General features: G+C 33.6%; 1 protein-coding gene across 1 annotated transcript in view; it reads right to left on the reverse strand.

The window, feature by feature from the left end:
* Nucleotides 1–5,575, reverse strand: part of LOC131063490 (disease resistance protein RUN1) — a 35,490-nt gene extending 29,915 nt beyond the window's left edge. The window contains exon 1 of the mRNA XM_057997321.2: nucleotides 4,778–5,575. Within this exon, the coding sequence (XP_057853304.2) occupies nucleotides 4,778–5,352 (575 nt within the window). The 5' untranslated portion in view covers nucleotides 5,353–5,575. The remainder of the gene's footprint in view (nucleotides 1–4,777) is intronic.
* Nucleotides 5,576–13,762: the final 8,187 nt, after the last annotated feature.

Here is a 13,762-nt window from a genome sequence, read left to right on the forward strand (position 1 = left end):
CAAGGCTCCAATTGTATTTACTCCAGACTGGACAGATTTTATGTTAACAACGACTTCTTCTCCTTCTCCCCTAACCACTTGGGGAGTGCGGTTGTTGTCCTGCCAGTTACCCTTTCTGACCATTTCCCTATCCTTGTGATCATTAACACTAGAAACGCTATCCCCTTCAGCAGCCCCTGTAGCAAGAAATTTATTCTCAACACCTCCCTCCTCAAAGACCAAGATGTTCTAGGTGCCCTTAAGGTGGTTAGGTTCTTCAACCTTCAGCCTCAACCTCCCCAATCCTGCACTCTCAGGTGGACAAGGAGTGTCTCCTCTTGGCAGATAGTACTCCAAACCATTGGCCAAAAGAAAGCCAAGGACTCTAGAGCCTTAGAAAAAACTCTCACCCATCGCCTCCAATCCCTAGAGCAGGATATTCAGACTAACCCCTCCCCCACCTTGGCCAAGCATGTCTCTAAAGCAAGAGACATCCTTAGAAAGCACCAACAAGTCAAAATCAGGGGAGCCTTCATTAGAGCCCGCAACCACTGGCTCCAATTTGGAGATAAAGGCTCCAAAATCTTCTTTAACCTCCTTAAGCAAAAACAAAACAGAGAAGAAATTGATAGAATATTTGTAGACAACAAGGAACTCCTGGATCTCAATGATATCAAAGAGGCCTTAGAAATGTTCTATAGAACTCTCTTCACCTCAGAAGATAATGAGGCCTCAAAAGAGGCTCAACACAAATGTAGTACCATCATCCCTAAAAGGATCTTTGATGATGATGCTCTCCTCCTCAAAGCTAGGATCTCTATACAAGAAATTGCCAATGCCATTAAAGCCCTCAAGGATAATAAGGCCCCAGGCCCCGATGGTCTCCCTGCGGAGTTCTACAAAGCCAATCTTGATTGGGTCACGAATGACCTCTATGACATATACAATGAAGCTCTTGACAATGGCACTCTGGGGGAATTCATAAATAAAGGTATTGTTAAACTCATCCCTAAAGATGGAGACAAAGCGCTCATTAAGAACTGGAGGCCAATCACCCTCCTCAACGTCTTCTATAAAATCCTTGCCAAAGCCTTAGCTACCCGCCTTGAAACGATTCTTCCAAAATTCATTTGCTCTACCCAAACTGGATTCATTAAAGGCAGGTACATATTGGAAAACCTTGTCACTAGCTGGGAATCCATGGAATGGGCCAGAACCTCTAACCAAGATGCTGCCATGTTCCTTGTGGACGTTGAAAAAGCCGATGACAGAGTCGAGTGGGATTTCATCCTCATGATGCTCCGAGCTTTTGGCTTCCCTAACGAGTTCTGTGACTATGTCCAAATTCTCCTCAAAGATACTTCCGCCATGATTGAAGTTAATGGAACCCTATCCCAGCCTATTCCTCTCTCTAGATCCATAAGGCAGGGCTGCCCACTTGCCCCTGCTCTGTTTGTTATTGCCTTAGATGCCCTCTTCTATCTCCTTAGAGATGATACTCTATCCCCTAGAGTCCATGGCATTGCGCTGTCGGATAACTTTGAATTGCTAAATATCCAATCTGTTGATGATACCTCTCTTTTCCTGGAGCTCTCTAGGCAAAACATAGATTCCCTCAACCTAAAAATCGACACCTTCAGTAAAGCCTCTGGAGCCAGGATCTCTAGCTCCAAATCTATTTTACTTGGCTGGAAGGATGAACCTCTAGACTAGCTACAACAAGACGGGTACTCATGGGGAGGACCCAACAAGATTGTCAAATATCTTGGTATCCCCTTCTCTATTTCCCCCTCTCTTCGAGACATGTGGACCTGGGTTAAGGGGAAAATTGATAAGAAGCTCAACAAGTGGGACAATAGGATCCTCTCCCTAGCACGTAGAGTTCAAGTATGTCAAAAAATCCTCTTCTCATACAGTATCTACTACTCTTCGGTTTGGATGTTCAACAACTATCAAATTTATGAAATTCAAAAGGCTATCAGGTGTTTTCTCTGGTCTGATGGTAAGGGCAAAAGAAAGGCCCATGCGGTAAAATGGGCCTGGTGCCATTTAGACAAAAAACTTGGAGGTTTGGGCCTTAAGGATCTTAAGCTACAAGGAATCTCCCTTGCCGCCAAATGGATATTTAGTGCACTAGATTGGCAAGAACCTTGGAAGATTCTTATTAGAAACAACATTCAAAAAGGATTCCCAAAGGCTGCCAAATCATGGAAAGTCCTCCCACTCAGTGATCTACTTGCTGGAAGTTTCTCAGTGTCTGTCCAAGGCACCTGGGTCTTTAAGTCCATCTAGAAAGCCTGGGAGCATGTGCGTAGACTTATCTGCAACTCTAGCATTTACTATGACAATACTATACATGGTGAAAGATCGATTTGGTGGAACCTCCACCACAACTCTAAGCCACTGGCCTTAACCCAAGGCTGTTCTGCTAGATTCTGGCATAATAAGGGGATCAAGTATCTTATGGATATCCTAGAAAATGACAACCTCATCACCTGGGAGGAACTTAGTAGTAAATTTAATCTCCCTGCTTCGCATAAGCGGACCTACAATATGATTAGGAATGCTTGTAACACCCTCAATCTCCCTAAAAATACTCATGTTGACACCCACAGGTAGCTCTCATTCCTTTGGAAGGATGGTTCCCCCCTCCCTAAAATTAAATCCAAAGCTATCTACAACTTGCTTAACCAAGACACCTCTGTGATCGAACATGTCAACACCCTATGGAATGTCCACCACAACCTTACCGCTTGGTATAAAACCTTTGAGAACCTTTGGAAATCTCCCATCCCCCCTAAGATGAAGTGTTTCAGATGGCAACTCTTACTGGATAGATTGCCTATTAGGAATAATCTAGCTGCATATGATCTTTGTTCTGTATGCAATAAACCTGAATCCACTCGGCACATCTTCCTTGACTGCCCTTTTGCTAGGGAGATCTGGTTAATGTTTGGAATATCCATTACCGAGCATGTCTTTACTTATGATATAGTTACTGGTTTCGTCCATAATCTTAAAAAGGATGCTAACTTAATTTGACAAATTTTGTCCTCTTTTATCCTTTGGTTTATTTGGAAACTCAGAAATGAGGAGAAGTTCCAAGATAATACTAGGGAACTTACTGGTTTTTTTAAAAAACTAACACATTATAAAATTGTTGTATAGGTTTGCTTCTTGATGAATATTGAACGAAACAAACTCTTACGGTTCCTCAAAGAAGGTCGAGCCACCATGTTTATATACGAGATGCAAGATGGTTATGAATGGGCAAGGATCGCATAAAATCAAACTGCCTTCAAGAGTGCAGTTAAGAAACTGATTAAAGAACTCCAAGATACCAGAGCTCCGCCCTTCAACAGGGTTGACATGTGCATACAAATCATGGAAAGGAAGAAGGTGGTCTGGATGGAAGGACCACAGGGGTGGACCACATGGCTGGAAGACCAGGATGAAATCCTCCTCTAGTTCCTTATGGCAGCAATCACAACTTTATTTTGGAGCTTTCTTTTAGTGCATTTTATATGACACTCGTCTAGTCCTTTTTGGTTTCACTGTTGAGGCCCTGCCTCCCCTGAACTCATCTGTATAAACATCTTTTTTGGTCTCTCGATTTATAATATAATAATAATAATAATAATCTTAATTTAACCCTAAACTTAAACTTAATCCTAATTGAATCGTGAAATATATATATATATATATATATATATATATATATATAGAGAGAGAGAGAGAGAGAGAGAGAGAGAGAGAGAGAGATCATTTCATATTGTAATTTTTTTTCAATATGATTATTTTATTTTATATATTTGATAATATTTTTTATAATATTATATTATTTTTCTTTTGTTTATATAAAATTTAATAAAAATTATTTATAAAAACTACTATATAATTTTTTTCTTAAAATATATTATAAAAAATTATTTATTGAATCTATAAGCACTTATGATGAATCTAGATCTTATTAAAAAACTATTTTGACAAATGATTATGATCTTATAAAAAAATTCATATATTATTTTAACTCTAATTTTACATAATAAATTTATTTTATTACAACCCTATCTTTTTTTAATTCAAAATATAAATATTAAATATATTTAAATAATTATATTTTAAATAACAACCCTATAAATCAAAAACCAAATAGAAAGACCCTTGAATAATATCCACTTTATTTGATCCAAGGCACTTGTAATGTCTTTGACCTAACTCAAAATTTAAGCTACACTTCCATGTTGTCTAATACCATTGGGGATTTCCTCTTGCATAATGATATCAAAGATTTCATTCACCATTTTGAGGTATATTTCAAATTCGTATTAGACCTTATGCACGCAATAGAAGTGGAGGAGACAATAAGTAATAAAGATCATTTCATATGATAATTTTATTTTATATATTTGATGATGTTTTTTATAATATTATATTATTTTTCTTTTATTTATATACAAATTAATAAAAATTATTCATAAAAAATAATATATAATTTTTTTATTAAAATATACTATAAAAAGTTATTTATAAGTACTCAAGATGAATCTAGATCTTATAAAGAAGCTATTTTGACAAATGATGACATTAGAATCATGTGATATATAAGATTGGATGGCCCAAAAGAAAAAAGGAAAAGAAAACCATTGACAACATTAGGTTCTCCAAACTCAAACTAAACTAAAAATATAAACCATATTTTGAAATAATTTTGTCATAGAGTAGGTCTCCATCAAAGATTAAATGAAAACATATCTAAAAAGCAAACAGAAGGGAAGCTGGCGGGCTCATTACTTACCCGTGAGTCATGTCCATTGACCAGCCTGAACGAGAACAGATGTTCTCAAGAGCATCCTTCCACCCCTCTACCTCTTCTCTCGGGTGTCGATCTGGATGTTCATAATGCTTTTCAAATGATCCCCTATAAGGGCTTTTATTCCCTTCAGGATACCTAACATGAGTTGGATCCACATGATAAAACAGAGGGATAATCAAGGCAGGGGTCTTTAACATGGCAGCTGCCTCCTTCAGACACCAAGCTGAATCTGCATAGCCTACAGAAAATATAGGAATGCATATGGCACTGCTCTTGATTGCTCTTTCCAGGCTCTCCCCAACAATCTCCCCCTTTTCCAACTTCTCACTGTCTAAGAAAACATTCAGTCCTGCTGTGGAGAGGGCTTGAAAGAGATGATCAACCAGATTCTTTCTGACATCTGGTCCCCTGAAACTCAGGAAAACATGATACCTCTTATCGCTATGGAAGGCAAGTTTAGCTGTGGGAGGCTCGTATCTGCAAAAGGCAGGCAGTGAAGTAGAAGTGGATGGGGCTAATTTTTCAAGTTGTGGATTAGAAGTAAAAGTAGCTGCCATCAAATTGGATTGAGCTGGCTACAGAGAGAAAGAAGGAAGGATAAAGAGCAATTCAAAAGCGTTGTTGAGCAGGTGAGGAGGTGAAGGTGCAAAGCATATAAATGGTGAAAGGATCTGAAAGAGGAGGCGAAAAGTCAACAAGGGACTAAACTAGATGGAAGAAATGGAGAAACTTCCATTTCACCGACTCTGCGCAAATATGGACAGCGGAAGGAGTGGAGAAACTTCCATTTCACCGACTCTTCTCTTACGCAGGCATCTCACGGGCTTTTTTTGTCCTCACCATCGTTTTCCATCTTGGAAGGGTCCCACTTCTTAAAAGGAACTTCTGGAAGGAATCTTTGGTAAATATTGTGGAAAGCAGATATATTAAAAATGTATAAATTGTAGATGGGTTTTTGTTTAGTGAAGTCGAAAGGTTCTTAATGAGTCCATCATGAATCAAGTTTTGTTGAGTGCTAAGGTTCCAACATAAAAAAATGGATGATTTCTAAATCGTAACTAGTAAAATGGATGCCATGTAGTCCTTGGCTCGTAGTTAAAGAAGTTTAACCTAAGACTCATGCTCCCGTGTAAGGTAGCTAAAAACGACTTTGTGGATGAAAAATCATCAGTTAAAAAAAATATAAATTAGTATAAATATCTTATACCTTTCATTTTTTAAATGATAGATTAATTTTGCACTTAGATCTTATGCATATGTAAGTACAATTACCATGATAAAGAGAAATCACAAAAGTGGTACATGTTTTATCATGAATTGTAGTCCAAAAGTAGCATGTCAGTGTTAGGAAGATGTATCATTGAATAAAATATTCAAGAGCCTTATCCAATGCCTCAAAGAGACCTATCTCACTTCAAACTCATTGGAAAACATGTCCCATAGGTATGCAATTGTTATTTTTAAGGCATTAAAGGATACTTGAGGAGCATAAGGAGCGATTTGAGTAGTTAAGACACCTGTAATATCAGTTTCAAACATCTTGTAAGCATCTAGGACATGTAAGTTGCCAATTAGAGCCTGTTTAGAAACATCCAACAAGATAAGGTTTGAAGAAGTCAATATTACTTCCCTCAACACCCAACTTGAGCATTTGTAGTAGTCAAACAAGGAGTTTGACCTCCCAACCATCCAAGGAAATTAAAGAACCAAGTGTCACAGTAAACATTTTAATTCATTGCATGACATATATGCTATGTCCCTCATGTTGGTTAGATTTGAAAAGTGGATATCTAGTTCGGTAGAACATAACATTGTATATGAGATAACAATTTCATTGTAAGGGATTATTATAATCTCTCAATTTTTTTTTAAACTCAGTCTTCTAAGAGAAAAAATATTGTAATAGACTTGTTATTTGTTGTACATAGTGACAACCAGTCTATGTTAACAGTAAGATTGAAGACAAATTCTAAAATTCCCTTACTCAATATGAAAAGTGTTGGAAGATAGCACTAGCTATTTGAGGAAGAAAAGATTACTAGACGACCAACCTTCACAAAAATAATAGTAGGAGGTCTGACATGAAAAAGAGCATCTAGATAAATTAAGAATGTTTCATAGACTACATTAAATTCTTCCTTTCATTCATTCATCAAGGTTATCAAACTTAAAATGCATTTTTCAAATTTAATTTTCACTATTAGTATTTTTTTATGTCAAAGAGGAGATGTGGTGACGAAGATAAGTAGGGGAAGAGCACTAGTTACTGTTCATGTTCTAATAACCATTCACTCCTTGCACACCCAACCCCCCAATTACTAACTTTTAAAAAACCAAAAAACAAATAACTGAAATTCCATTAATAAATTTGACATGTACCAATAGCCACTCATTTTTTAGCATTTTTGGACCATAATTGACCTATTTGTACACCTTTAGTGGTACCCATAGCACACGACTACTAGCGCATGTGTGCATAAGTATTGGCAATTTCAAATGCACGATTATTGGGGCATCTTTAAGTAGGTATCAAATGATACTTTGAAATGTGTATTTTTTGACCCTTGTTACGCCGAAGGCGTCTCCTACTATGGAATACACCGAGCTGATTTTGTCTATCAACGATCTACGTTTCCCGAGAGGCGTGCAAGACGATTGAGATGAGAATAACCGTCGGATCATTTTTTTCGTTGATTTTGCTTCCCTGAAAACTTTTGTCATCGCCTGCCTTTATGAACTGCACTGTTAATGTCAGATAGTACTTTTACGGCTTCATGTGCTGATAAACTTGGGGATATTAAATATGCTTTTTTAAAACCAAAACTTTAAAATGTGTGAATTTATAGGATTATATTCCTCACACATACCTATATGATTAATGACAAGTACTAATAGTTGTCAGTGCTGGGCACAACGAGTTTTTCCTTTCTCACGCGTGAAAGACGGAAATCGAAAGAAACGTTATTAAAGAAAATCCTCTACCGTATCTCCGTTCACATTGGCAATTGCTTTTATTATACTAAATATATTTCGAAGAGCCAGTATACGATCCTAGGGAAACATGAAAATTTTACTTGAACAATGGGATTCAAATACGGGTGCTTCTTCTATTTAAAACTTTTTAAAAACTTTTCCAATGCTACGTGGAATAAGAGTTTAAATATTAATTTTTTCTTCTCCCTTTATATTATCTATTTTTTTTTTTAAAGTTTGAAATTTTTTTATTAGAGATTTTTAATATATAATGTATGAAATATATAAATAATAAGTTACATATTTTATTTTTTATTCAATTTTAATTTTTTTTAATAATTATTATATAATGTATCAAATAAATAATAAGTTTTAATATATTATATAGTTTTTTTCAATATTATTGTTTAAATTATATAAATATTAAATAATTTTTTGATAAATATAATTGTCTTTGAAAAAATATATAGTTTTTAAAAAAAATTATTTTTAATTTATTTTAATAATTATTATATTATAATATATCTGATAAATAATTAGTTTCACTATTTTATATAATTTTTTGAATAATGATTCAATTTTTATATTTATTTAAGTTCATCTCTATCTCCATCTCCATCTTCTTCTCTATCTCTTATCTCTATCATTGTATCCCTCCTTGCACCTCACTCTCTCTCTTCTACCTCTATCTGTCCTACAAGATATCTCCCTCCAGTTCTTTCTGTGTTTCCATCTCTCTTCCTATCACTCCCTCTTTTTATATCCCTCTATTTCTCTATTTGCTATTTCTCCCCCTTTCTCTTGATCTATTTATATATTTCTCTCCCTCTATCTCAATCTCAATATCTCTTTGACACACACACACACACACACTTTCTCCCTCACATCTTTATCTTTATATTTCTCTAGCTCTCTCATACACAACACCATATTCCTTCTTCCCTATCTCTATATCTATATGTCTCTCTCATGTATCCTTTCCTCTTTATTACTTATCTCTATCAATTCCTTTATCTCTCACTCTTGCTCCTTTATCTCTATTTTCTCATCTCTACCTCTCTCTCTATCTATATCTCATTATCTCTATATCTCTCTCTTATTCACTCCATCTCTCCCTTCATGTCTCCTTTTCTCTCTTTATATACATATCCCTCACTATCTTTCTCTATATATCACTTCCTATATATTTATCTTTCTATCTCTCCATCTCCTCTCTCTTATTTTGTCACTCTTTCTATCTCCATTTCTCCCTCTCCCTCATCCTCTCTCCTTCTATACCTCCCTCTCTATATATGTATCTCTCTCACACCCTCTAGCTTTCCCAATTTATATGTATATCTAAATCTCTCTCTTCCCCCTCTCTTTCACCTACCAATCGTTCTACCTCTCTCCTATCTCTCTATCTCTCAACATCGCTCCCTCACTCACTCCCTCCCTATTCCCACATCACATCTATTTCTCAATCTCTCCCTCTACCTCCCCCATTTTGTCTTTGTCTCCCTCTCTCCATATCTATTTTCCTATCTATATTCCTCTTTATTTATCTATTTATCTTTCTTTGTCTAACTCTCCCCCTCTCTCTATATCTCAATATATCTTTGTCTCTCTATCACTATCTCACCATGTATATCTCCATCTCCCTCTCTCACTCTATACCCATCTATCTTTGCCTCTTTATCTCCCTATCTTACCATATCCCTCAATATCTCTCTATCTATCTCTCTCCCTCTATTTATAGACATCTTTGTCTCTCTCTCTCTCTTCTTAAATGTATATACATATATTTATTTGAACCTCTATTTCTATCTCTCCATATTTACTCTCTCTCTCTCTCTCTCTCTCTCTCTCTCTCTCTCTCTCTCTCTCTCTCTCTCTCTCTCTCTCTCTCTCTCTCTCTCTCTCTCTCTCTCTCTCTCTCTCTCTGCATCTTTTTATCTTCCCCCCTTCTCTACCCCAAATATCTACCTGCTTACCTATATTTTCTCTTACACTCCCCCCTCTCTCCTTATAGAAAACATAACATGAGCTTGTCTGTAATGGATTTTGATTATCTTTTTGATTCAAAGGTTTTCTTTTCAGGCATGTTTCGATCCCTGTAAGTGGATTCAAATGAACCTATCACTTCTTCAGTCATACCTTTATCTCACGAGCAACAACATTTTTTAAATGGCCTACTAATTGACCTCATATATTGCACATATGTATGCAAAAAATAGACCATTTTATTCCTAATTGGCTTTCCACATCTATTCGATGTACCCATTGCACACCAAGGTGCAATTAGTTAAATATCAATTTAGTTTTTATTATAATATATTTTATAGAATTTTAAATTATATTATTTAGTTGTACTTATTTTATTTTTTAATTAAAATTAAGAATGTTTATTATTTTATTTAATAACTTTACGATATTAGTTAAATTATAATAATTTTTGTTAAATATTTTTATTTTAAAATTTGTTCACAAATATTTTTTTGGGTTATTTTGAAATAGATTTAAGATATTTTTATTTATAATTTTAATAAAGAATTTACTCAAAATTATTTTTTATTTTTTATTTATTTATTTTAGAATTAATTTATGATAGATTTTATTTATTTATTTATCTTTTAATAATGATTTTATTAATTTATTTTAAATTTATGATTAAGAAAGAAAACTCAATAAATATTATAAATTGATTTCATTTGTTTGTTTACATTTATATATTATTAAATACTAATATAATAAAATAACACTCAAAAAATTAAAAATAATTCTAAATAGGTAATATAAATAAGATAAAAAAATTATTAAAAAAATTTATACTAATTTATTTACTATTTAAAATATCATATTAATATTCAATTTAGTATTTTTTTTTTTTATAATGAATAGGTTCCTTTGCAAATGTTTTATTTTTCATATTTATGTTCCCATCGAAAAAAAAATATTTTTCATATTTATTTGTAAATTTGAAAAATCTTTAATTAATAAATTTTAATCTTACTTTTTTATTGCTAAGTGTGTTTAAACTACATATTTGGACAATAGCCTCATAAACCATTCACAATCATAACAAGTAATTTCTATTCATTAAAAAAAAGTCTTGAAATTCGAAGCCATGCAATTGAATTTCAATACATTTGGTATAATTTGATTACTTTGTATTTGTTAAAAGTAGTTTTCCAATATATGCATGATATCTTTATGATCAATGTCAAGAGGAAAGAAAACACCTTTCATGGAAGGTATGTATATCTGTTTGTCATTCATTTTGAAAACAACCCATAAAAAAAAAATTGAATTTGTGAAGTAGCCTTTAATATATGGAGAAGTTGAGTTGGTAGAATAGATACCACTCAATTTTCTAGTTGAAGGTCATCAATTTTCATTCTAATGATACCTATGAAGATTTATCTTAAAAATAATGTCAATGTATTTTGATATTTTCCTTAAATATTTAATGCACTAGAAGAATGAAAACAACCCATAAAAAAAAAATTGAATTTGTGAAGTAGCCTTTAATATATGGAGAAGTTGAGTTGGTAGAATAGATACCACTCAAATTTCTAGTTGAAGGTCATCAATTTTCATTCTAATGATACCTATGAAGATTTATCTTAAAAATAATGTCAATGTATTTTGATATTTTCCTTAAATATTTAATGCACTTGAAGAAAAATAACTCAAAAGAGCAAGTTAAAATGGTAATAAACTAAACATGTAGGCATAGAAACACAAAAAACTGCATCTAAAGCCATTGTGTATTGTAGTCAATTAAAAAATCTTTATATCTTTATTTATTAAACTTGAATATGTCTACTATTGACTATTAGGACACCAAACTATCCAACTTGAACTTAATATCACTAATAAACCTATCCACATTTAAACATCCATCCCTATTCCCATCCTCACATTTCTAACATCTATAATGCTAGCACATTGCAATCTTGTCTTTCAAATGGGGTGACACATAGTAACATCCTATATGTTCAAAATGGTCTTTTTTTGGGCAACACTTTTACTTTTTTATATTGTAAACTCTAATCCGCCTCTAACCAAAAAAATCAATTCAATCAATAAGGCTTAAAGAAATAAAGTAAAAAAGAACACTTAGTAGCACTTAGTGCATACTTCAGAGTAGCAATCACACACAAGCATCGCTATTAGTTGACCTCCATTGTTGAAGTCGTATGCACACATCTTTGCATCTAGGGCATACACATTTCACTTTGTTGAATTAGTCTCAAGATCTATTTGAGATAGATCTCTAAATGTGCCACATGCATCATTTTTTGTCAAGACAACCATTGTCAATGCAAGTTTTTAAACAAGACAAAAGAAAATTATATGAGACTCTTGTTTAAGACCTTCTCTCCCAAAAACAATTCCCCAGATAAATTAAAAAAAACAAAAAAAAACATTTCACCTTATTAAAGTGTGTCATTTTATATTTAACTATTTTACCTTACCTTTTAAAAGTATGTCATTTTATTTTTAACTTTTTAAGTTTGGTTTTTCTTTTTTCCCCTAAGTTTGGTTTTACCCATGCCTTCTAATATAAGAATTACTTTTTTAAAAATATTTTATTTAAATACCGTTAGAACTTTTAAAATTTGATTTATTTAACAATATTATTATCTTTACCTTTAATTTTATAATTTTTTTAATTTTAAATATTAAAATTATCTTATTAACATTTTTATAATATATTTATTATATTTTAATTACATAATTTATTAATATTCGAATTCTAATAGATTAAAAAAATAGTTTTACTCTTTTATTTAATAACTTATTAATAGCCTAGAGATTGATCATATGTACTACACAAATGTATGCACAAAACAGACCATTTTTTTCCTAATTGACCTCTTCCACCTCTTTACCATACCTACCTCACCCGCTTCATATTTCTATCTCTCCATTTATTTTTCTATATCTTCCTATACATATCTTTCTCTACCTCTATCTTCCTATCTCTCTATCTTTCTCCCTCTACTCTATCAATTTCTCTATCCCTCTTTATCTCTCTATATCTCTCCCCCTCTCCCCCCCCCTCTCTCTCTTCCTCTCTCTCTTCCTCTCTCTCCCGTATTTGCAAACATAACTAAGCATATCAGTAATGGAAATTGATTATCTTCCTAATTCATAGGACTTGTTTTACCTTTGTTTAGATCCATGTAAGTTGATGCAAGTTGTTTTAAAGATATCACTTCTCTATTGAAACCATTTTTACACAAACATCAGCTTGTAATTGCCCCTAAAAATTGACCTCATGTATTGCACAAATGTATGCAAAAAAATAGAACCCTCATGTATTTCTAATTAACCTTCCACACCTATTTGGCGTACCCATTGCACACCAAGGTGCAATTGCTAGTGTGCATAACAGATCCCATAGATGTATCCTTACTATCCAAAAGTCAAAACAATAGCTATAAGCAATTAACTCACATACAAAAACAACAAAAGAAAATTATCAAAATTCAATATACTATTTAGAAGCTATAAGAACACAAAATTAACTTTTAACAACTACTAAAAACTTCTCCTAATTAAGTCGGTAGGTTGTGTCAAAGAGGAGATGTTTGAATGGGAAAGCGCGTGAGAGAAATGGAGAAGCGTCCATCGCAGTTGTGGACGATTCCCACTTGTCGGTCATGTTTGCCGAATTCAAACTGAAATACTTGCAGCCTCTTCAAAAGTCAAAACTGCCTGTGCCATAGACACATTTGTGGTCGCATCAACATCAAAATAATTGTTTGCTCTGGTTACAATTCCCAAAAACTAGACTCCACAACCTGTTTCTCCGCAATCTCTCCTGTGTTAAATCCTTATGTTGTTCACCCTCAAGGGTTAGGCTCTTCATCAAATTCTCATTGATATGAATATCAGGCTCCTACATGAAAGTGACCAAAGCAGCTGATGACAATTTGGCGCGGTCCTTGCTGATACCCTTCCTGGCTATGGAATGAAGCTTCAATTCCTCGAGAGAAAATTTTG

This window comes from Cryptomeria japonica, chromosome 6 (genome assembly GCF_030272615.1).
Source record: "Cryptomeria japonica chromosome 6, Sugi_1.0, whole genome shotgun sequence".
NCBI classification, from domain to species: Eukaryota; Viridiplantae; Streptophyta; class Pinopsida; order Cupressales; family Cupressaceae; genus Cryptomeria; species Cryptomeria japonica.